Source organism: Balearica regulorum, chromosome 4 (genome assembly GCF_011004875.1).
Source record: "Balearica regulorum gibbericeps isolate bBalReg1 chromosome 4, bBalReg1.pri, whole genome shotgun sequence".
NCBI lineage: Eukaryota > Metazoa > Chordata > Aves > Gruiformes > Gruidae > Balearica > Balearica regulorum.
The window spans coordinates 52720514-52743990 of NC_046187.1; the positions used below are offsets into that span (position 1 = coordinate 52720514).

The 23477-nt window shown below is 40.8% G+C and overlaps 1 protein-coding gene across 1 annotated transcript in view; it reads left to right on the forward strand.

Moving 5' to 3' along the window:
• Positions 1 to 23477, forward strand: part of SCFD2 (sec1 family domain containing 2) — a 199710-nt gene that overhangs the window by 80561 nt on the left and 95672 nt on the right. The window contains exon 5 of the mRNA XM_075752170.1: positions 7370 to 7619. Within this exon, the coding sequence (XP_075608285.1) occupies positions 7370 to 7619 (250 nt within the window). The remainder of the gene's footprint in view (positions 1 to 7369; positions 7620 to 23477) is intronic.

The window sequence follows — 23477 nt, forward strand, 5'->3', positions numbered from 1 at the left end:
CTGCTGAGCTCCCATGAACCCATTAAAATATCTTAACACAGCTGTACACTTAGATGGTTTCCAAAGAGAGAGGGGAAAACTGGACTGTATGATGTAATGATACATCGCCAGACAGCATAACTCACTGGGATGAGGTGATATCTGTACTGTGGAAGATTAGATATCAGTGGGTTTATTAGAAACTTTTTGTGATGGCATTTAAATTTTCTCAAAATGTATGTATAAGTCTTGCAGTTCTGACACAGTAACTGAATCTCCCTCTTGTAACACAAGAAGGAAAAATAACTGAAGAAGTTGCAGGATGATTGAAAATGGGAAATTGCTGTCAAACAACTATGGTGCTCAGTAAAGACAGGAGAAAGGTGGTTAAGTGGTGATCTTAATTACATTGTTCAAAATACAATTTCTTTTTGTGTCCTGAGAAAGTTAGATTAAAGAAAAATACTGGAATACACTATTTTGGCTATGATTTATAGGTAGAATTCAATTGCTTAGGTCATGATCATGTGCTAGGGAGTTATTGGCTGAAAGAACTGTCCTGGGCTTTGCTTTTGTTTTGTTTTTAGAAATGATAGGGCTTGAACAGCTTGTTTTAAATATTTTTGTTATTATCACATATTAGCTGTTAAGTGTTGGTGGTGTGTTTTTGGAATTATGCAAGACACATGTTTAAAAAAAATAATCTCTGACCAGAAGAGCTTACAAATGTTGTGCTTTGTAAGAGCTTATGTTGTAAGTTAATTTTTCTTGCCTTTGACTCATCATTGTGTTTTACAGTAAGCGCTAACATCATGGATAGGGATTCAGCAGGTACAAATTGGCAAAGGAGTGTTGTGTCTGTCGTGTTGACTGATAGACACCAATTAAGAATCTGGCCATGTGACAGTGTATTGAAGAAGTCATCCAAAGAGCAGGTGATTATTTATATATTTTCTTTTGTATCTCTTGGCAAGTTAAACTTTAGGTCATGTAGGCTCCAAGCCAGCGCTGTTGCCTAAGGAAATGGTCCAATCCTTGGCCTTAATGGCTAGTCTAAGTGTTTCTGTGCCCAAGCAGTAAATGTGAGCAGAGAACCAGTCTGGGTAAAACCATTTGTTTTAATGCACGGTCACAGAAACACTTCAGCAGACGCAGAAGGAAGAGGCTACTGTGGTGGGCAGAAGGCTAGAATGAAGGCCCGTTGAGAAAGCGTACATGTGGGATGAATGTGAATCTGTGTCTTTGACAACATGAGCCAGGTTAAAAATAGCTTTTAAAAAGCTTGCTCTTTTTCTTTTATTTGTTTTTTATTTATTTACATTTGAATTTTAAGACTCTGTCTACAAGGGCTGCCTGGAAATTGTGTCTGCAGTTTTGAGGATATAGCTCCTGGGGCAATGCTCAGAGTGGGTGATAAATGCAGAAAAGGAGACAGCAGATACAATTGGCTCCATAGGGATATTTCATTAAAGACAGAGGAGTCATTAGGAGTAATGACAAGGGAGACAGGTCCTGGATACTTTTACTGTTTCCTGTGTCTCTCACTAGCAGTTTAGTTCTCCCCTATTTTCTCTATACGTGTATTCTTTATGGATTTCTGTATCATCTACCAAGAGAATAGACACTGCCATTAAAGAGAGGAAGATGCAAGTCTCGTAGTATTGACAGGGGCAAGTCATAAACCTGTTTTGCTCCCCAACAAAAGGCAATGTGATCTTTATCTTTAATGACTTAAGCTTTTTTTTTACTGGAAGGGGCCATTTGCTGCCAGCATCTCACACCTCCACTCTCAAGCTGCTGTGAATTTGCTGGATGCTTGGTCTGCTTTCCCCTAAGGCTAAAATTTGCTCCTTCCCCCTGCAAGGCAAGGCTGTGTCAACCCTCCCCAGCTGGAAACATAAGTCTGAGACTAAAACTTTTCTGGCATCCAAATTCACTTCCTGCAAAAGGAAATGTACAGACGATGGGCTTCAGTTATCACAATGATTTCATGCTCTTCTTAAACAGGCTGCCTGAATAATTGGATGCTGCATGTTTTGACACTGACAGACTGAGGGGTTTCCTAATGGTGAGGGTGTAGTACTTCGAAGACCTTAATTTTTTGTGCAGTGTTTTGAGTTGGTTATTCTTCAATCATACCCTACAAATATGTAAAGAGAAGACAAAGAGAAGGTACATTTTTATCAAAACCTGTGCAAGTCAAGAATTATAACGATTTCTAGAGCTTCCTATGGAAAAACATAATTTGCATGATAAGATCATACTTACTGATTTATTGTGTCAAATCACTAGTCACCCATAGGCCATTTAATGAAAACTAAATATATAAAATGATTGTTTTGCTGGGAGCAGGGAGTACAGACATCTTCTCACTCATATGGAAATTATGTGCAATTAACCCCAAATCTCAGGTGGCCAGACAGTGTAAAACAGCGAGTAACAATACTGCAGCATTTGATTTATGGGTAGCTGAGCACTGCAGACAGCTAAGACTCCTCCTTAGCTTGGCAGCGCCTCTTGTTTTTGCTAAGATGACTACCGCTGCAGACATCTGTTGCCATTGCAGGATCGGAGCTGGTTTTGCCTACCCGTGAGGTCCTCCCTTGGTGCCATTGTCACTTTTAGCAGCTAGAATATTCTGCCTTCATCTGGATAGTGGGGAAGCTAATACGCTGCATGGCAAAATCACGAAACACGAAAAATCAAACCCAGGTAAAAATGAGAAATCAGATAGAGCCACATTGGCAAGCTGCTTATCCCACAACTCATGAACTCTCTTTTCCCACCTAAGTTGTCAATACAAGAAGGCTTCTGTTAAATGGGGTGGTCCAGAAGGGCCGGGTAGCAAATTAACCATGGGCGTGTGAGTTTCCACTGATCCTTCCACTGGTTTTACCTGCAGCTGGGTTTTGAGTGTGTTCTTTTTAGTTTTGTTTTTCCCCAATAAAATTCCTCACTGCTGTAAAGCTGTGTGGTTCCTATTCCAAAAAGTTCTGTTAACTCATGCGACCTCTGAAGGAATTAAACATGTTTTGCTTTCCTAAACAGAAAGCCACTAGAATATTTACATAGTGGAGTAGTCTCTTAAGATTTATCTCCTCCTTCCTCCTAGATTTTAAAAGAAAATAAATTCCACTTGCTTGAAGTTGATTTTTGCTTTAATATCTTTAATGATGTGTTGAGGACAGTGGGCTGGAAGCGCAGGGATTAGAGTGCTCGGTTCTCTTCTCAGTTTTGTCAGGGACACGTGTTAATTCAAGTAAACTCTGACCCTCCTCTTCTCTTCCTCCCTAGCACACTCTGTTTTCTATTGTGTAAAAGAAGTCTAATGATACAGATGGCTTTAGATTCTTACAGGTTTATTTAATATTGAAAATAATACCTTTCACAGAAACACAAAACATTTTTTTCTTGGGTTTATTACACTTCCTCTTAATTCCTGTAGATCCTTTAAATCACATTTTAAATGTCACTTTTGAAGCACAGTATCATGTTCAGTGTTTAAAAACTGAAAAAAAAAAATTTGTACTTTCTTCACTATCCTCCCATCTGCCAAAACTCGGGCCTTTTGCAAAAATCAGCAAATTGACGTCAGTTCATTTACCCTTAGGGATAGTAAATTACTACACAGCTTAAGTTATAAAAATAAATAACTAAGCATGATGGAGGAAAGAGATGGAAAACAACAAAAATCTATCACAAACTCTCCCTGGATTCTGAAGACTATATGATTATAGCGTTAAAATGTCCAAACAGTGCAACTGAGCAGAAGGCGTTAGAGCTTGGGCCTTAGCTGGCGCTGCATTAAACTGTGTTAATGTTTTTATACAGCCTTTGGAAAGCTCAGAATTGACCTGTTTTTATTATTTTTATTGGCTCCCTTGATAATAGACAAATGGGGCTAACCTGAGGCCAACATAACCAGCAGGAAATTTGGGTCATGGGTAGTTACATTTTTAAAACTTGTGTTTTAGGGTTGTTCAATCATGGTAATTGATTGATTGTTAGGCGGTGCAGGGAGCCCCTAAATCATTGGAGGTGGCCAGATAATGACAATCTGCCAGCGGATTTTGTTTGAGGGAAATTTCCCAGCTCCCTGTGGAGCTGTGCTCTGCAGTGAGGCTGTGAGTCCCTTTTTTTTTTTTTCATGCACACTCCAGTCCAACTGGCCTGAAACTTGGCAGTTGCATTTGAAGTCCTCTGTAGTGCCATTTCCCAAGAGATAAGGGAAAAACATTCCAGAGAAGTTCATACCCCAGAAAGACCCTACGTGTGTTCTGAAGTTATTATAGCTCTTTAATATTTTTTTTCTCTTTCATTTTTACTTTGAAGATAAGAGGTGGCAATTGTTGCTTTAAGTTGTTGAGTTTTAGCGCACCCTCCAGTAAATCATCCTGAAAGTTTAGACCAAATTTTTTTTAATCATATCTGTTTGAAAGTTTGCCAGAGATGCTGTACATGTGTACTCTCAGGAGCTACTATCCTCAAGCAGGAGCTGTTGACCTTACTGTTTTATACGACCACGTGCATCCTCGGTGCTCCATGTATTTGGATAATTTGTACATGCAAAATAGAGCTTTTTCAAGAACTCATCTGTGATGTTGTAGGAGCATGCTATGAGATATTTAGAGATGGGGTGAAGTAGAGAGTTTGTATGTTGGGAGGGCAGGAGGGAATAGATGATGTGCCAGTAGATGATAGATGATGTTCAGTAATACGTGGCATAGGGCTTGCCACTTCTTAAAAGTGAATCCAGATTAATATAGATTGAAGTTTGTCATCTATTCTAGAATAACTCCACATATAGGTTAATCTTCAGTTCCTGGATTTTTAGGACTGATTAGGCTTTTGTTGCATTGCAGGTAGCTTCCTCCCGGTAGCTGCATACCTCTGAATTCCTTGAAGATTTGTCTTTTTCCATTTTAGGATCTGGATGATTTGAAATTTGTTGTAGTAGCATACAGATGAGAATTTGTTTACGGGGTGTACTGAACTGAGGGCTGGGCTCGGTTGAAATTTGGGAACCAACAGCCTTGTCCTGACAGTGGCCCAGCTGCCAGCGTATGCCAGACCAGTGCCAAACACCATAGACTTGCTTTCCTGGTAGAGCAGCGCCTGGGCTTGCTACACATGTGATTTAATGCTCCCTGCCCAAAGACACGCAGGGTGCCAAACCCTTCCAGAATTCCTACATGTTCCTTTTTGGCTCCCAAATGTTTTTGACCACTGTAGCTTTGTAATTTACTGCTTCAAGTCCACAGTGTGCACTTACTGTTAGGTTTAGCGTGTGGGTAGTTAGAGAATTCTTCTCTAAGGTATGCATTCGAATGGAAACATAACATCTGACCACATTAAAGTCCCTTGAAAGATGGGTCCATGGCAAAACTTGTATGTCAGGAGCAGGGTGGGGCTCAAAGTCCGGAGAAGTGTTGTTTCCTATAGCACAGGCTGGAAGAAAGTTTCTGGAGAGCTTGAGTAATTTGTGCTTTCTTTATAATTGCGATCTGTAGTGGATCAGTGTAGGTATAAAAATCACAGTTTGAGATACCTGTTAGTGTTTCTACAATTGTCAAAGTACAACTAAAACAAAATACAACCAAACCCAGGATCTCATGAAGTATGGAGTATGCCAGGAGACAAAGCTTTCAGTTTCCCCGTGCCTAAAGTTAGACTCTGAAATCCCTGCCCAGGTTTCAGAAAAAAATACTCATTTGTCAGAAGAGCACAGAACTAAATTAATGCAGTCAAAAGCAGTGGTAAACCTAATTGCATGATTTTGTTATTGTACAAACCTGGATCTCTTTTGGTTTGGGGGTTTTTGGAATGGGTTTTTTTTGTATTTTATTTATTGTGAATCTATTTAAAAGGTATATTATTGGCTGTGGTGTCCATTACCATGACTAGTCTGTTTGAAGTTACTGTAGTGACAACCAAGAATGAATGTTTGCAGACTTGAGTCATTGGGTTATAGGAGATTCAGTGTTTCCCTGTACACTATGAACCGACCCACAGGTTTTCCCAGGGAGCTGTGTGGCGATCACAGGGCAAGGGGCAGGGTACTGAGGGTGGTGTTGCAGGACACCTCTTGGATGGATCCGGCTGATCACTGCCATCAAGTGGGGAAGACTCTGCTTCTCTCCTCCCACACCTCCCTTCCCACACAGCAGCGGCGTGCTCCTCCTGCTTGCCTTGCACCGGCCCTGCTTCTCACCTGCTCCCACTGCTGAGCTGCAAACTAACGCGCAGCAGAAAACCAGTGTGTGGAGACTTCATGTGTAGGTGTGTGCGCACAGTGAGGGTGGTAGTTTGCCACTACGGTTAGTCACTCTGCTGTCCTGAGTGGCAGAGACCCGCACAGTGTATCTAAACCCCAGCCCTGGTGTTACGTGATGTGGATGTCAGCGTGGCATTTCAGGGGATTCATGTCTGAAGTGTCCTGTTTGCAACCATAGGAAAGCTGTACGGACGCCTCTCCCACAGAGATGAGGAGACACAAGTGCGATTTCAACTACTAAGGACCTGGGACATCCCAGCATACTCCGTTTCCCCCTCCTTTTCCCTGCCAGCCTTCCTCTCCTCATACACGTTATGATCATCTTTCAGCCTCGCAGTCACATAGTTGTCCTCGCTTCCATGTGGCCTTTGCTTTACTCACCTCGCAGCATGGATATGCTGTGGGAATGAGCCTGACCTGTCTGGCCAAGAAGGCTCTTTCCATGTGGAAGACCCCTGTTCCATGGCTTGAGAAGCTGGCGAGTGTGCTGTGAAGGAGGCAGAGGGAGAAGAGGGTCAGGGCGCATGCCAGGTGATTGCTGCCCTGTCCTCGCTCCTGTTGTACGGCTCCTCTAGGAAACCACGCCAGTCACTTAAACTACACACTTCACAGATGGTTCTCTCTGTTTCTAATTTTCTGAGTTTCTGACCTGAAAGTATAGGGTCAGGTTTGTGGATGTGCTGGAAGCTGGCAACAGCAATGGAAGTCAATGGGAGCTGGGCTTCGAGCTCCCCTCAAGTACAAAATCAGGCCCAAGGAGGAGGAGCAGAATTTAGAGGAAGTGTTTGACCTTGTGTTTTGTACCATTTTTACCCGTCCTCTCATCTTACTGGTACATGGAGAAGATCTAATCATCAGGCTTTTCAAGTGCTAAGAGGCTGCAATCATGAATGCCTAGGAAAAAACTTGTAGGAAACTAATACGTTTGCTATCTGAGCAGCAAACAAGTCACAGGACGAAGTGCTGACAAATGAGAATGCAAACATTGAACAATGTTTCATTAAATGAGCACTGCTATTATGAGAAATAATAACTTGCAGATGCAGGCAGGAGTATGTCTGGTGTCTGATAAGCACTACAGCGTTAATCTGACATGATCTTCCTTCTGTTTTTCAGACTATTGGCGAGTCAGAAATGCCCAGTGTTTTGAACCAGTTATTGCCAATGATCAAGTCTTACAGTGAGAGGACGAAAGATGATTATACCTGTGAGGACTTCCTTGTCTTGCTGGTATACATGTATTCTGTGGTTGGAGAAATCAGAAGTGGAAAAGAGCTGGACGCAGCTGAAGAAGAGGTGAAAAAGGCCCTAGTCAAGGTCATTTGTGATGAGCCAGAGCCATCTCCTGTGTTGCAGAAAATAGTAGGTAAGATTTTGCTTTTGTGGTGAGAAATTGGATGGCTGTGAACACGGGAAGTGGGAGAAACATATAAAAGTGGCTTGACTCGTCTGTGGTGCTGAGGGTACATGAGTAAGCACAAGGATTTCCTGTAGATTTGTTCCATCTCCCATGTTCATGTATGCCAAATGCTGACAGGCTGTCCTTGAATAGTGCTGAGTCCTATGAAAGCTCTACAAGTTGTTCTTTTTGTTAAAGGTTGGCTACGTTTGTGTGTTTTCATAAGGTAATCTTTTCCACAATTTCTTTCATTGATCAGTGTAAAGTTGACCCTGGGAAGTCAAAATTAATCCTGGAAACATGTTCAGTGAACCACAGTTGCTTTGTGAATACGAGAAGCTGGCCTGTCTGGCATAAAAGAAGAAATGTGTCTAAAACCAACATTGAGCTTTTTGCTGAAATGACATGAAATTAGCTTTTAAAAATAGCACGCTAAGCCCTTTTTTAGATGAGCACTCATAGAGTAGAAAAGCCCTAATCTTTTGCTGCCTGTGTCACGTTTTAGAAAAAAATAATTGTTAAAAAACATTCATTACAATGAATAAACTATGGCTCAAGGGTGGTATATCTGAGTGGCAGAAGGGATCTTGCTTCCTGCTGTCACTTTTCTCAATATTTACTAATAGAGAGCAGGTCGTTGACCAGGTCACCTTTGAGGTAGGGAGCATATGAACATAAATCAATGTTGTGAGGAGCTTACAATTGAAAGCCTTTGCCAAGAATGGACCTAAGTGGGGAGTCTCAAGGGCAGTGGAGTAATTCTGCTGCCGGTTATTCTGGTATTATTCCCTGTGGATGTTTCAAAATATTGGTGTGGTCTGACCGGTCTGCTGTTGCTTTGAGTGTAAAATAGTTTCATGGTTAAAAGACTCTTACTGTAGAAATGGGCACGTTCAGTCGTATTTGCACTGTGCCATTATTTTAATACTCCTGGCCATGGTGCCTGCAGTGTTCCAAGCTTCTTGTAGACTTTTGCTCCCCTGTTTTTCACTATGTAATGCACATCTCGTCCACTATATGGTGCTTCCCTCACAACTTCCGTGGTGTCTTCTGCTGGATACGGTGCAGTCATTTTTAAGCCTCAATTTTCATATTTTTTCTTTTCTCCTATGATCGATACTGTTTTGGATCACAGTTTTGTGAGTTTCCCTTTGTTGTGCCTAATGTAAGTGCGGGAAGATTTGAAGTCTCTAAAACTTCAAGCGAGTTCCAAAGAGAGGCTGCATTCCTGTGTACATAGATGCTTGCCTTGTTGCTCTCTATGCTCTCAGGTTATGTACAGGTGGAGATCAAAATAGACATTGTGCTTGTCTTCTGTTCCATAACCTGTCAATAATTCCATAGTTTTTACAAATACCCTTGTATGCCTTATTTCCAGTGTGCATGTTTCCTGAGTAAAAGTGAATATCTGAGTGTTTGCTCTCAACTTGTGGGCAGATGAACAGGTGAATGAATGTTTCATTCAGCACTTCTTCTATCTTTTTACATAGTGGGCGGACTATCAGAAGCATGGTGCATGCCTGAAGTACAGCATTCATCTCCTTAGGCATAAGTACTCGCTCTGTTACGTGGAGCATCTGACTATGGAAAGCCTTAACACTGTGCAAGCACTGTTAAGCAGCAGCAAAGCATTTGCGTGTTATCAACACAAGTTTAGCCACAAATCCAAAACACAGCACCATACTAAGCTGCTCAGAAGAAAGTTAACTCCATCCCAGCCAGACCCAGTACAGGTACTTTTAGACCAAGCGCATCATTATTACATTATGTAGTTAATTGCATAACACAAAGCTTGACTCTATTCTGTGTGTTTAGCACAACCATGTTTGTGCTTTCTGCACAAGTGTGTGATAGTATTTCTGCTTGCTTGCATACGTTTTGGTTCATCAGCATTCTTTATTTTTACATCTTATTTAGAATGACAGTTCTTTTGACTTATTCATAAAAGAGGGGAGAAGAAATTATTAAGACTTATTGTATTGCCCAAAAATACGGATTGTCTTGGGAGGAAAGTATAAAACGGAATTTCTAGGAATGCCCCTTAGGTAGTTTTCAAGCCTTTTTTCATCTAACAGATTGCTTTCTCAGCATTAGTGGAATTTGCTGAATTTGTGATTTGCTATATTTGCAGTACAGTTGAATTGGAAAGACTAAGAAAACATGAGCAGCCTTAGACCTACTCTTCCTTGACCTGTATTTTGCCAGGCCTGTGTTCTACATCCCGTTTCCTTCTGAATCTTGGGTACCTTGCTCACTGCTTGAGAGGCAAAGCAAGTCAAAACGGTAGCAGCACCTGCAAGCATTCTTTCAAAGGCACAGCAGGAGGACTTTCTTTGTAGCGGGGCTGAAAGTCGGGGAGTAGGTGGCCAGTGCCGGTTTTCCCTTTTAGTACAGTAGCAGATATAATGCCGAGACATCTTCTGCTTCCAGCAGACCATGCTATGAACTACAGACCTGCTATTCCTTTCAGCAAGTAGAGGTTGGCCTGTTTTTACGAGGTCAGCCCAGCTCTGCAAGTTAGCAACAGCCACGGGTCTGGACAGGTTGTGAACCTACAGCATTCTGCCCTCATTTTACTCTAAGTCAGAAACAAGAGCAAACCTTTTCTGCTCTTAAATGGCCACAAAAGTTAATTAGACAAAAGTCAATTTCAGTAATTCCTGAAATCTCTCATTCATGACCAGAACAAAGCAAAATGTTCACCGTCTTTTATTTTGAGTTTTCCATCAAGGTCAATGATATGAAGAATGTTAAATTGGACATGTCAAGAGAGAAAAGTAAGCCAGTTACTGGGTAAATTCGAGACACTGCCTGCTGTCTCACTCCTTGCCTCCAGGTTCCCATGTGGAACCCGAGTTCCTGAATATTTAATATCCATTCAGCAGTAAATCTGTTCTTACTAAGGAGCTTAACCTGCAGAGTTGCAGGTTTAAGTTTCAAACCCTGCTAGCAATGCATGATTGGACAGCTTTGGTTATAGCAACAGATAGCAAAATTCATAGTTGCCTTTAAAAAGGAATACAGAGGTAATACTATGTAGGCTGCAAAGCCGAGCACTTCAAAGCTGAGAAACGCCAGTAACTCAGTTTCCCATGTAACCATCATTTGACTCCTGTGTGCACTGTAGCACAGTCTTCAGTTTCGTGGTTATATAGTGTATTTTCTATGAGCCATGGCTGCATTCAGCGTATGGACTGAACACCACAGAGAGCCAGAAAAATGTAGGTTGTTATTCTTACACATGATGAATAAGTACTAATAAAGTAAGTGAGACTCTCTATATGATATTCAGCAAGTAACTTTCTCTGGGTCTCAGTTTGCAGTTTATGAAGTGGACTGGCACTCTCACCTTTGTGTGACTCATTTTGGAACTTGAAGAAGAAAAGCATTAAATTACATTTTCAGGTATTAGTGATTACTTTCTTTGAACAGAGAGGACTTTGTGCTCTGCTTCCCAATACACCTGGTGCCTGATGTTTTGATTTTAGTTTGAACCCAACACTATACTAAAGCTGTTTGGTTGATTTAAGCTGAAATTAAAAGCCATATCTCAGCTGTGGCTCTGAACTGCTGCCTAAGCCTTTTGCTTTCCTCTTCTTTGCAAAGCATGGAAGGTGTGCAATTTTGACAGATACACATTTTTGTTGGGTTTATTTGTTGTTACCATGAAGTCACTTGAGAAATAAAATGCAAAACCCTTGTAAAACTTTAGCAAACTTGACTTTAGAGGTCAAGTCATCAGTCAAAGTAATAGCCGGGTTTATATGAGGTATCTTTTATTCCTATTATACTTGTTAAATGTAAACTTACTTACGCTTGCCTGAGTCTATGCCTATAGGGAATCTCCAGTGATGTGACTGCCTCGCAGAACTAGTGCAAACCTCCCCCAAAAGATGCAGCTCACCAGTGCACAGGGGATGTTTATGCTATGTTTGGGTTTTGGTGTTACCTGGTTAAACTGGATTAGTATTTGCAGTAGTGGAAAAAAGCGATTCTCAGAGATGTTAGTCTGTCCATCCAGCTGGCCATGCTGGTTTTCCCTGATGTAGCCTAGATGATTACAGCCCTCTGCAGAATACGTTGAGATGCAGCACTTGCGTAAACTTACACTGTGAAAGGAGTGTAAGCACTCACAATTTCCTGGCTGTTGAGTGTTAGGCTTCTCAGCCTTATTGTTGCTTGAACATACGTTTTCCAAAATATTTCTACAATAACCTTCTGCATTTATGTAACACCTTGTTTCATTGAAGCACTAAAAATATTCTGGAACTGTTAATTAAAATGAAAATGCAACACATTAATCACCCAATGAGAATTAAGAAATACAATACAATTTTTTTTGCATGTGTAATAATAGAAAAGTGTATTAGTGGTGTTGTGTTTGATGGAACTGTTAAATAATACATGTTGTGGTAGACTATCTTAATGCCTTGGGTAATAAAACTGAATGTAACAGTTCCAGGATTTCTCCTGGGTGTAATTTACCGCAGACATATGTTCTTCATCACTGTTTCCAGCAGAATGTTACAAATTGGAGGGGAAACAGAATAGACCAAAACATAATGGAAAATGATGCTTTTCAACAGAATGTTGGGTTGGGGAGCGTTTTGGGGGGGTGGGGTGTCTTTTTTGGCAGCTGTTAAAAAAAAGCTATAAAATATTTATTTTATCATCTGATCTGTTCATCTAGTTTTGTAGATGTCCACGTAGAGCTGTGTACAGCTACAGACGTATGCAAAAGTAATGCTAATAGAGCCACAGAGCAATTAAAAACCTGTTTTTTCAGCTGTGCCGTTCTCTTTGTTTCATCTGCAAATCTCTGTGGGAGCTTTGTAGAGCAGACCTGCCTTTCGGGGTGTGCTGTGGAGGCCAGCGGGCCAGCCCCGGCACTGCCGGGGAGCTCTCAGCTGGTGGGCTCTGCAACAGCAGCTGGAGGTACCAGTTGCACCTCCTCGAGCATAGGTGTAGCAGGAACCCTCTTGTGCCAGAAACTGCTGTTTATCAGCCTTTAAAAACTGAAATTTTTAATCATAAAATGATTTTCTGGACTTTTTAAATGCTTTTTCCAAATTCTGTGTGTTGAAGTGTAGGCATTGCTGTCTTGGGTTAGACACGCGATGTCTTGGCTGCTTCGGCTTCTGATTGTCCTCAGCACACGTTTCTTGGGGGAAACGTTACGCAGGCTACCTGAAGGTATCACTACCTTACTGCTAGCGTGGCCTAAGTAGCACGAGTCCTAAAATCAATGCCGGTTTCCCAGTTACAGGTAGGTAGGTATGAAATCAGGCCCTTTAGAGCTGATTGAATGTGCCGCCCCCCTGGTGCAGGGACACAGGAGGGCTTCCCTTGCTTCACAGGGGAGGTGTAGCTCAGGTATCTGCTAGTGATTTCTACTGTCTCCCCATACCCTCACCCCCAATTCATGCAGTTCAGGAAAATACTGTGAAACTACCATTGTTTAAAATCATAAAATCCCAGAGTAACTGCTGAGTGATTTTAAATTTTGATAAATTCTTTTATCAAGAAAATTTTCTATAAAGTTTCCACTAGTTCAGTGAAAGGCTAGCCCTATCCCTCGCTTGTATAATAGCTTATTGCCAAGTAACCAATGAGTTTCACCACAGAACTGATTAAAAAAAAAGAGTCAGGACTTGAAGAAAACATTTGCAGTCTTTTTTAATTTTTTGTTTTGCAGTTTATTGAGAGTTTAATACTTACTACAAAGAGACTTTTTTCACATGTTCTTAAAAGGTAAACACTTTATTAATGGCAACATGTAGACAAATTAGAGAAGGATTAATCTGGTATTTCTATGTAGTGTAGGTATTTATGCTGAGAACTATAACTGGCTATATTTATCCAAAATAAAATGAAGCTGCAACCAGATTGTTTTTTGCTGGCATTTAGGGAAAACATAGAAAAATCAAATACTGTCCCTTCTAAATTTTCAACAAAACGTAAGCCAAGAAATTCAAAGTTCTATTCTTTTTTTTTTTTTTTTTAAAACATTTAGAGAGGTCTTAACAAGCTGTGCTGTCTCCCAAGCCTTCTGAAGAGCTTCCACTTTGTCCGTTCACACTTCAAGAGCTCGCTCTGCATTTGCATTGTCTTCACGAAAAATAAGAGCGGTGTGTTCGCAGTGCTGGGTCCTGCTGGGGCAGTCCTGCAGGTCTGGGGTACAGGATTCGGGTTTAAGGATTGCTCCTTGATTCCAGGCGTGTGTAGGAGCCTGGCTGCAAGTAGATAGGGATCAGCTCCCCACCAGAGCGAAGGTTTATAAACTAAACTGTTTATGTTAAAAGTTCATAGAGTGGGTTACAGAGGGTGGGGGAATACCTCAACACATCAAACAGCTAAACATTTTGAATGTCCAGACAGGCCTCCCTCTGAAATACTCATTAGCTTTTTCTAGTCCCTGACACTAAAAGGTGATTTTCATGCCTAATGCTAGCAGGAAAGCTTTGCACTCCAGTTTGAATTGGGAAGAAGACGTCTTCCCACCAGGTTAGGCTGGTGTATGTGCGTGATTGTTACAGGCTGTGCTGTTTGGGGAATCCGCTCTGTCCGGTAGCCTGCAAGTCCAAACTGCTGCTCTATAATGAAGGCAAGTGCCAGAACTGCCCCTGAGTATGGTCCATGTAGAGCTAAATCTGCTGTGATTTAGAGAGGAGCTGTAAGTGCTGGTGTGGCTGTGCAAACTTTAGGGCTGCTGCCATTGTCATGGATGTATTCCAAGGAAGAAAAACTTTCTCATAGGATGGCTCAAATCAAATGATAAAAAAGAAAGGCATTGCAGATTATGGCAAAGTTGCTTTCTCATTCTCCCATGCTCCCTGTGTCTCCCCCAGTAACGAGGAGATGGTCCTTGCCCCTCCCGGGCTGGCGTGCAGATAAGATGCAGTTGGAATGAGTTTTCCCTTTTGCGTTGGATGACAAAATGTAGTCTGTGTTGATAGAGCTAAATCGCTTCATCCTGCCACAGTGCAGAGATTATGACTGCAGCCAGAGGAAACCCAGACCATTTTCTCCCCAGTTCTGAAATGAGTCTTTGATGCTCAGGAGATGTTTTTTTTTTTTTCCTGTTGCCTCAACTGATGTTATAGACACCTAAAACACCCCTCTCTCTGACTGGCAGAGGGTGTGGGTAAAAGATGACCTCCTGGTATCTGACTTATTTTCTTGATGCATTTTGGATGCGATCCAGTGGAAAGTATTTGTGGTCCAGCAGTCCTAGAGCATGGTGGATCTGACACTGACTCATCCAGGAGCACCGGGAAGACATGAGCAAAGCTGCCGCCTGGTCGTGCGAGAGGGGCTGCACGGGGAGCTCCTGCTGTTTGATTCACCCCAAGATGCTGCCACTGATGCAACACTTCAGTCCTTGGCTTCATGGTAACAGAGCTATTGGGGAAGAAGGATCACTTCACAGGTCCCAAGATATTAATCTGATTTACATGACAGGCACAAGAGGATTGTTGTGACCTCTCTGCAAAAATGGAGAGAAATGGGGTATGCTTTGCTTTAGCCACCGACACTGCAGGCACAGAGTACGTGTCCTAATTTTTGTCAGCTCTACTTGGGACCCTTGAGCTCTCCAAGACCTCAGTACCTCTCTGCTGTGACCCTTCTAAAGGCTTCTTCCCATTTCTGTTCAAAGTCCATGGTCAGCACATGGGAGGTGAGCGAGCCACATCAGCGGTCGCTGACTTCAGGCTTCATGTCGCTGCCTCAGTGGAGGCCTGGGCTACTTCTCACCAGGGGAACACAGAGGGTTTTGTAGTGAACTGTTTGGGAGAGAAATTGTGCTAGCATTCTGGATTAAATTATATCTAAATTTACATGTGTATCTTTTTTGCATGTTTTAAAAAAAATCAGGCGTATCTTAAAAATCAGTTGTTAAGCTATGGTACTAGAGGTGAGAAAATCAGACCACTTTGTACATATGCAGGGATGTTTTGTTTGGATTTCATGATGTACATTAAAATGTGTGCTAAAAGGCAATCCCAATGGGAAGCTCAGTGGCATTGAGGGGGGTTAATTTTTTTTAAACTTTCATATGTTGTCTGTTTATTTTGTCTGCGGCACCTGGTCTCAGTTGGCTCCAAACTGGATAGTAATTTTCATTGAAATGTTTATAACATGAAGTCTTTTTTTTTCTTTTTTAACATGAGACATATGCCTGCAGCTCTGCAGGCTGCTGTCTCGCTGCCAACTTAGCAGGACAGCCAACTGCAACAGGAAACTGATATGGTGCAATTTTCATTAATGATTTGTATTCTTTTTCAGCCTGCGAATTCAAGAGTATTTAAAAGATGCTCCTAACATCAAATACCTATTTTCTTAAGCATAAAAGGAAAACAGATGCTGCTTTAGAATTACGCAACTTTTTAAAGGTACTCGTGTATGTTTGTGGCAAGGCTAAATACGTTTTTTTTCTTCTTTCCATACGGGTCACTTCCTTGCAAAACCTTCAAGTTTTGGCATATTGTAAAATTATGAGTAAATTCTTGCTGTTTTGCAGAGCACACCCAGCCTGGCAAACCAAAAATAGCGAAGTATTGAATAACTGTAAAATTAAGAGGAAAAAAAGAGAAAAGTTCTTGTTAGTAGTCACCATCCATTGACAGAAATCTACTGAGATTTTGGAGGTTTGTTTTTCTTTTGCACACAGCCACAAATGTTAAGGTACTTGCTGTAGATTGCAGAATTTTCCTTTGTTACATTTGAGTGCCGCCTTGTAAGAGTTTCTAAGTATTCTATTGTAATTCTTGTCAATTTGGTATCCATTTTAAATACCATGGTGTGTGCTGGATCTGATAGCACAAGGACAGACAGCATTGCCTCCACCAAGGCAAGGAGGAATAACTGTCAGCCTTAGATATTTGTAGTTTTCTTCAATTTTTTTTTTTTCTGATGGTAATTCTTTTGTGCTTATCATGAGATTTTATCAGGTGAATTCTGTCCTTCAAATTTTGGGCAATCAACCTATTTCAGGCTAGCTATCTCCATGTATTTTAATGATAATGCAGTAAGTTGAAATCCAGTACTTCAGGAAGCAGTCGAGCCCAGAGGCATAAAATGGAGTTGTAAGGCTGTGCATTATCACAGTGTTAAACCAAAGAAATCTCTTGAATAACTGATAGTAACCCCTCTTTTATTTTGTAAATCTTTGCTGTGTTGGTCTTAACATCTCAACAGCAGAACTAGGAATACGAAAATCATATTGAAAAGGATTTCTAGAATTTAATACATAGGTCAGCAATTTATGACTTAAATATCCATCACTTGCCCATGCAGTTCACTAGTCAGCCTGCCCTAATTTTCCCCTCTTCAACTCAAGCTTTGGAGACTTGTGAATTTTAGCTCTGGAGATCTTCTGTTCAATCATTCATTATAGTCAAGATAATTTGCTTTCACATATATTACACTATAAGGGTCAGGTTATGCTTCTGCATAAATCAGTGTGAAAACACGCAGTGCTCCTCCTGCTTGCAGCAGTCCTGAGATGAACCTAAAGGGACAAGATCAAACTATCGTGATGTGGTCCATAGATCAATTCTGACTTAAGGGGATAAGCAGGATTAAATATTTTCATTGATCTGTTACCCTTGCTAATACAACTTTTTCTTAATATAACAATTGAAATACCTTCTTTAGACCTGTTGTTAGTGCTACTACCATTTTGTTTTCAATAACATCTAAATATTGTCACGTACTACAGAAGTTCAAAAGTGCTACCTTATTTAAATGTGTACTTTCTCACAAATCTCTTCATGCGTACTCAAGCCCTTAGTATAAACCTAAGAGGCAGATCTCTCATGGTCTTGGATTTTAAATCAACATGGAGAAGGTGCTCTTATACTCCCTTTCTCCCTAGTTGTTCTTGTTTAGTTTTAAATTTTATAGTTGAGTAAATGTCACCTCTGGTGGTTAAAGTTCAGGTCAAGTTACATTTTGCTGTGACCCTCCTGCTCTCTTTTGTAGACACTGGGACTGTGGTCTGTCAAGACAGGAAAGTTCACAGATCATAGCCTAAGGAATTTTTTCCCCTTTCTTTCTTGGATATCCTTTCGTCAGGCAAGGAAAGTAATGTTTGTAAAATTGGATTGAGGGAGTTCTGTTAATTGAGAGTTTTGTGTAAATAACGGAGTGATGTTTGTGCACTACACAATTTTAGAAAGCATTATGCATTGCTGAGGCTGGTTTAGAACCAGATGTCTGATTCTCTTTTAATTTCCCACTTCATTCATTAAAATAAACATTACTCTTGAAATACTTGCCTGATGAGAGGTGGTAACAGCCAGTCATAGCCAATTAGACACATTTATTTAATGAAAAACAATACAAATATGTATTTGACTTGCATGGGTTTGTGTTAACGTGGGGAATGTGTGGATATAATGTGTGACTGTCCCTGGGTTATTCAAATCTCCTTCTTCAGGTTTTTTTTTCTGGTGCTGGCTGTGCATATTTGTTTTACAGATCTATGTACAGCGTGTGTATTGATGTAGCCCCAAGACTTTAAAAAAAAATAGAGGGAGAGATAGGTAGATTTAGAGTTATAAAACAGTCTTAGGGGAATGCTTGTAGCCATGGAGAAGTGCTGCTGCCTGTTCACCATGCAGAACTACCCAGATGAGAGCTTCTTTCTCAGACTGTTACCGAATATCAGTGCTTCTGTACCCAGGAGGCTCCCCTGAGGTATGCCCTGAGCCTAACGGGAATTCTGCCTTTCTTCCTTATGCTCCTAAAATGTTGAGCAATTGGAGAACATACAGACATGGCAGAGGCGCCCTTGTGTTAGCTTAAAGGAGTTTTATTAGAATGGAGGTTGCAAATGAGAAAAACCTAATAAAATAAAAATTTGGAAAGAGTTTTTGCTTCCTGTAGCTTTGCCTAATAGCAGATGAGAATTGGGAGCCAGACAATCTAATTCTTCAGTTTCTTCATCATCTTTTCTCTTCTTCCCCTTTCTGCCACCTTCTGCATATTGTGCTCACATTTCTGCAAATCCTGTGCGCTAAGTGAGGAAGAAATGGCAGAAGAAATAGTAGGGGCTAATCGATTGCATCCATATTTTAATGTTGTTCATGCTGAGGAACTGTAATTCTGGCATTTATTAACTTTTGAGTGCTTGCCTTCACAAACTCTCTGTTGTTCCTTTGATGCTTTCCACATAATGTCTGAAGTAAGCAAACAAAACACTTAAAATCTGAAACAACATTTAGACTATAAACGATGATACGTATTTTACTGGCAGTTCAAATAATTTGGCTGCACATCATAGCTGTCTGCTGCTTGCACTAGTGAAGTGATCAGTGCAATAGCAGGTTGGCTTCCAAATGAGCCAAGTGTTTACCAGTGGGTAAACATACCACGTAGGCTTTGCAGGTATTTGACAGCAACAGTGTACTAAGGTTTATGAATAATTGATTCAATTTGAGGATTTCTGCCTATATTCCTCTAGTTTCTTTTGTCTCTTCACGCCACAGCTCTTTTCCCCCACCATCCATCTCGTATTCCTCCCTGACCATCTGTTTTTACTTCTGCCCCCACTTCCAGCCTGCTACCCCAGTTCTTCCCTCAGCCTCTCCATCACCCACATGGATCCAGTCCACCCTTAACTCCTTGCTACATTTCCTTTTTTGGCCCACCTCCTCCTAAAGTCTTCCTTTGCTCTCCCCAGGCTCCCACCTATAGGCTGTCTTGCATCTCTGCTGCATTCATGTATGTGAAGTATCTTCCTACCCTTCGTTATTCCTAATTTCAGGTCAAGCTTTTATGGTTGGGAGACTCCATATCCCCATGTGAAAATGCCATGTTCTTACTCTTCCACTCATAGATCTCCTCTGTTCCCCAGAACAAGCTACCAGTTCCAGCCACAACTGGTTACCAAACAAATTTTTAAAAAGGAAAAAATAAAAATAAAATTAAACAAAGGCATTGTGCTTATTTTTTATAGCTCCCTAAAGCCCCTCTGTTCTGACATCATTACCCCAAAACACTTGTACCAATCAGGGATGGAAGTGGAGTATGGGTTTGTTCCCACTACCCTACTTTAACCCAAGTTTAAAATAGGAACCTTGTCTGTCTGTGTGTCTTTTTATGGCCAAGAGAAAGAGGTTCTTCAAGGGCATGATTCATCTTGTTTAGCTGGGTGCCTTGAACCAGCCTTACGACGTAAGTACCTGCACCTCCGTTCCCAACGAAGAGGTATGGGAAGCATCCTCCACCAAGGTGGTTATGTACCTCAGGAGCAGGTTATGTACCTGCTTGGCGTGTACCTGCCTGGCTTGTACCTACCCGGCTTGTGACGTGGCTGCAAGGAGCCACAGCGGGGTGGCGGCAGTCAGTGCCCAAGCTGCTCCTGGGGGCTGCATCAGTAAAGGTCAGGTTGCAAAGGCTGGATGTTGCTTTACTTCTGTTTATAATTACTCACTGGTGACTTTCTATTTGATTCATGTTCTGCAAACCCCTTCTTTCTTCAGAAATAGTATGATATTGAAAGTTCGTCTCCTTTCATAGGTGCTATCCTTGTCTAAAGGTCTGGATATTTTAATTTGAGTTCATGGCCCCCAAGTTACATTCATGGTGATTCTTTCTCAGTTCTTGAGTCTTAGACAGCATTTCTCTGTGCAGAAAATACACATTTATCTGGCAAACGTTTCAAGAAACAAGAATCTACGTAAGTGATAGTAATAGTCATTTACAGCCAGTTTTATGAGACAAGAAATGACAATCTTTGCTATTTTTGCTTCCATTCTCCATGCCCATTTACCATCTGCTCCTCCAGCAACGCAGTGTTTCTGGCAGATAGACAGGAACTGGGAGTGCGTCGTGCCTTTTATTTTGCAATGCTCATGTCCCTTCCTTAACTAACTCCCTCCATGGCCCTGGATTTGAGGTGCTGTCTTGCATGTTGCCTGCGCAAATGACTTCTTCCAGTCTCTTGCTTCTAGTGGTGGACTGAACGGTTTGGTTTTTTTTGCCTTGTAGCGGCTGTGATTGTTGGATTTAATATCTGTTTGATTCTAGTATGTTCACCAGTATCTCTTTCCTGGTTTTGAGGAGATAAACTGGGATGAGTCATAGAGCGCTTATTCCCAGAGATAGCTTCAGCGATCGAAAAGGGACCATGAAAACTTCAGGCAAAAGTACTAGATATTAGGCATAGATGGTATGAAGATCACTGGCTTTTGTTATTTTTTTCCCCCTCCCTAAGTAGATGAAGTTCTCTTCAAACAGACTGCAGAAATACCAATTAGAGTGCTTCATTCTGAAATGTAATCAAATTTAAAATGTAAAAAATCCCTTTCGGCTACAGTATAATCGGAGCCCCTAATTATGAAAGGCATATGTTCCCTTCCATCTTTCTTCCCTCCACCCATGTAGATAATTGTCCTTCTGGAATGATTTCTTCTTTGTCAAAATCTTTGTGACGTTCTACTCCTGGTTTGCTCAAAGCAATGCTGTTATCTGGTGCATTAGGTTTGCGTTGTTGGATTCTCGCAGGATAATATACAGTGTAGTTACACTGATTACTTGCTATTTTGTGTGTCATCTGTGTTTTGGAATATCTCAAAGCTTGTCAGTCTTCCGGTGGGGATTACATCATTTTGGGGGTCTCAACTGTTCTGAAACAAAAGCATACTTCAGTGGTAAAATATGTATGCCCGGACAGCTGGCAGCCTTTCAAGGCTCCAAACTTGATGCAGAGTTAATCTCAGAGAAATGTATTTTCTTCTATTCATAGTAACTAAACAATTATTTCCATGGTGGTTTTTTCCCCCCCTTTCTTAATGTTGGGTTTTCTGTATGGATGGTAATTACTGACATAAAATATATTTCTTTGGTTTTTTCCCAGCCACTGCAGGATTTATTCTGGGGTGGTGATTTTGGTTTCTGCGTGGTTTTTGAATGTTTTGGCAATGGTCAATTCAAATTAATAATTGTTTCTGTAGGGTGAGCCTGATCTTGTTTGAAAAGTGCAAGTCTCTTTGTTATTAGCTTGCCTTTTTTTTCAGGGACAGACCTTCGGGGAGCAAGGTACCTGCACCTGCTAAGCTACCTTGTCCGCTATTGAATTATTGGTACATACGCAAATTAGTATCACAGACTGTATCACCCATCACATAAGCACCATTTATGTTCTAAAGGCTTCATAAGGGTTGAATTAAAGCACAGGTTGTTGCACTTGGGTGGATTTCGTCCCAATATCCACTATAGAAAACAGCTTCAGAGCTGTTAGGAGAAGGTGCTAGAAAAAACAGCAATGCAAAATTGGACCAAGAATTTGCCATGTGCGTACTTAATCTAGATTTTCATCCTATTCCTACTACTTTGTTAAGTTTAAAAGATACGTGCTGCATTTAAATTGTTCTGAGGAAAACCTATCTGCCAAACTACCAACTCCCAGCTTGTATGTGGGCTGCCCAATTCCAGGCTCATGCCCTGGTGGGTCCCTGGTGGGTACCAGCTTCTGCGGTCAGGATCACCCACACGTGAGCAAAGCGTGCTTCGGGAGCTGCTGCATACAGAGGCACTGCGTGAATCTCTCTTGCAGACCTACGAGGTAAGGATGTAGCTGAAGTGAAAACACCTGCAGAATATTCTCAGCTTCAACAGAGCATCTATTTTATTTTCCTAAAATACAATTTCATCAAATATTTGTATCGTATCTCCCTAATGTTAAAAATTTGCCTTTCCATTTGAAAGACGATTTAGACACAGAGTTTGAGTAACTGATATGAACTAATAATAACAAATGTAAAATGTAAATTAACTAATAATACTAATTTATTTTAATTTAACATCTAGTACAAATAAATAAATTACTATTGCTGGCCGTATATGTATGAATCTATTTCTGTATTTGATTCACCAGAAAACTTGTGTGAGTTAATAGCTTGCAGAAGGTAAAGTTGATTTTTTGATAGATTTTTCTCTAATTTGCAAAGATTTCATGTTAAAAGAGTTATGGGAGTGGGGAATTTATGCTTTTATTTCACAGAAGATGCAGACATCACTGGCATGACAGATAAGTTTTTCTGTATGTAGAAAAGCATTTAAATAAGTGGAAAGTGAATATGAAAAAGTTCAGGGATTCTTTTTAAGACTGGAGCTTTCCAAAAACATCCTTTAAAGAGATTTTCTATCTCCTTTTAATTTACCACAGATTAATGAAATCTATGTTCCTCTTAATTTTCGTGGAATTTAATTTTAATTACTTCTTTTTTTTCTTGTGTGCAAGAACTTCACAAGATAAAGAGATTAGATGACCTTCATTCATTCTTTTCAAGGCACACAGCTGCCAAAAGAGCACTTCGTAAGCAATTAAGCGGAATTGTGCAAGCTCTTATTGCTGTTGTTTAAATCTATGACAAGTCTGATTTCCCATTGGTTTGCATGCAACTCATGCAGTCAAGTATCTAAGTATGCAGGTTGTGCAAATTACAAGTTTATTGAAGGGTCAGTGTAGTTCTCAATGGCAGCTGTTCATAGGATCCTTAACACTGAGCTGAAAATTTATCTTTTGATTTGCATGGTTCTCACCCCTAAAAACATTATAAGGTCTCAAGAGCATTACTATTTTTAACTAAATAGTGGTTGTGTCTTTCAGTTTACTTAGGCATCAGACCAAAGATCATTGAAGTCAATATGAATTCTTCCACTTCCATCGGCATGCTCTGGGTCATGCCCTTAATAAACTGTTGTGTTCGCTATCCAAACCAGAAGAGATTACAGAATAAAAACTGGTGCGGTACAAACCAAAATGGATTCAACGGTAGCTTGAAGTACTAATTCTACCTCCAGTCAAGCCAGTGG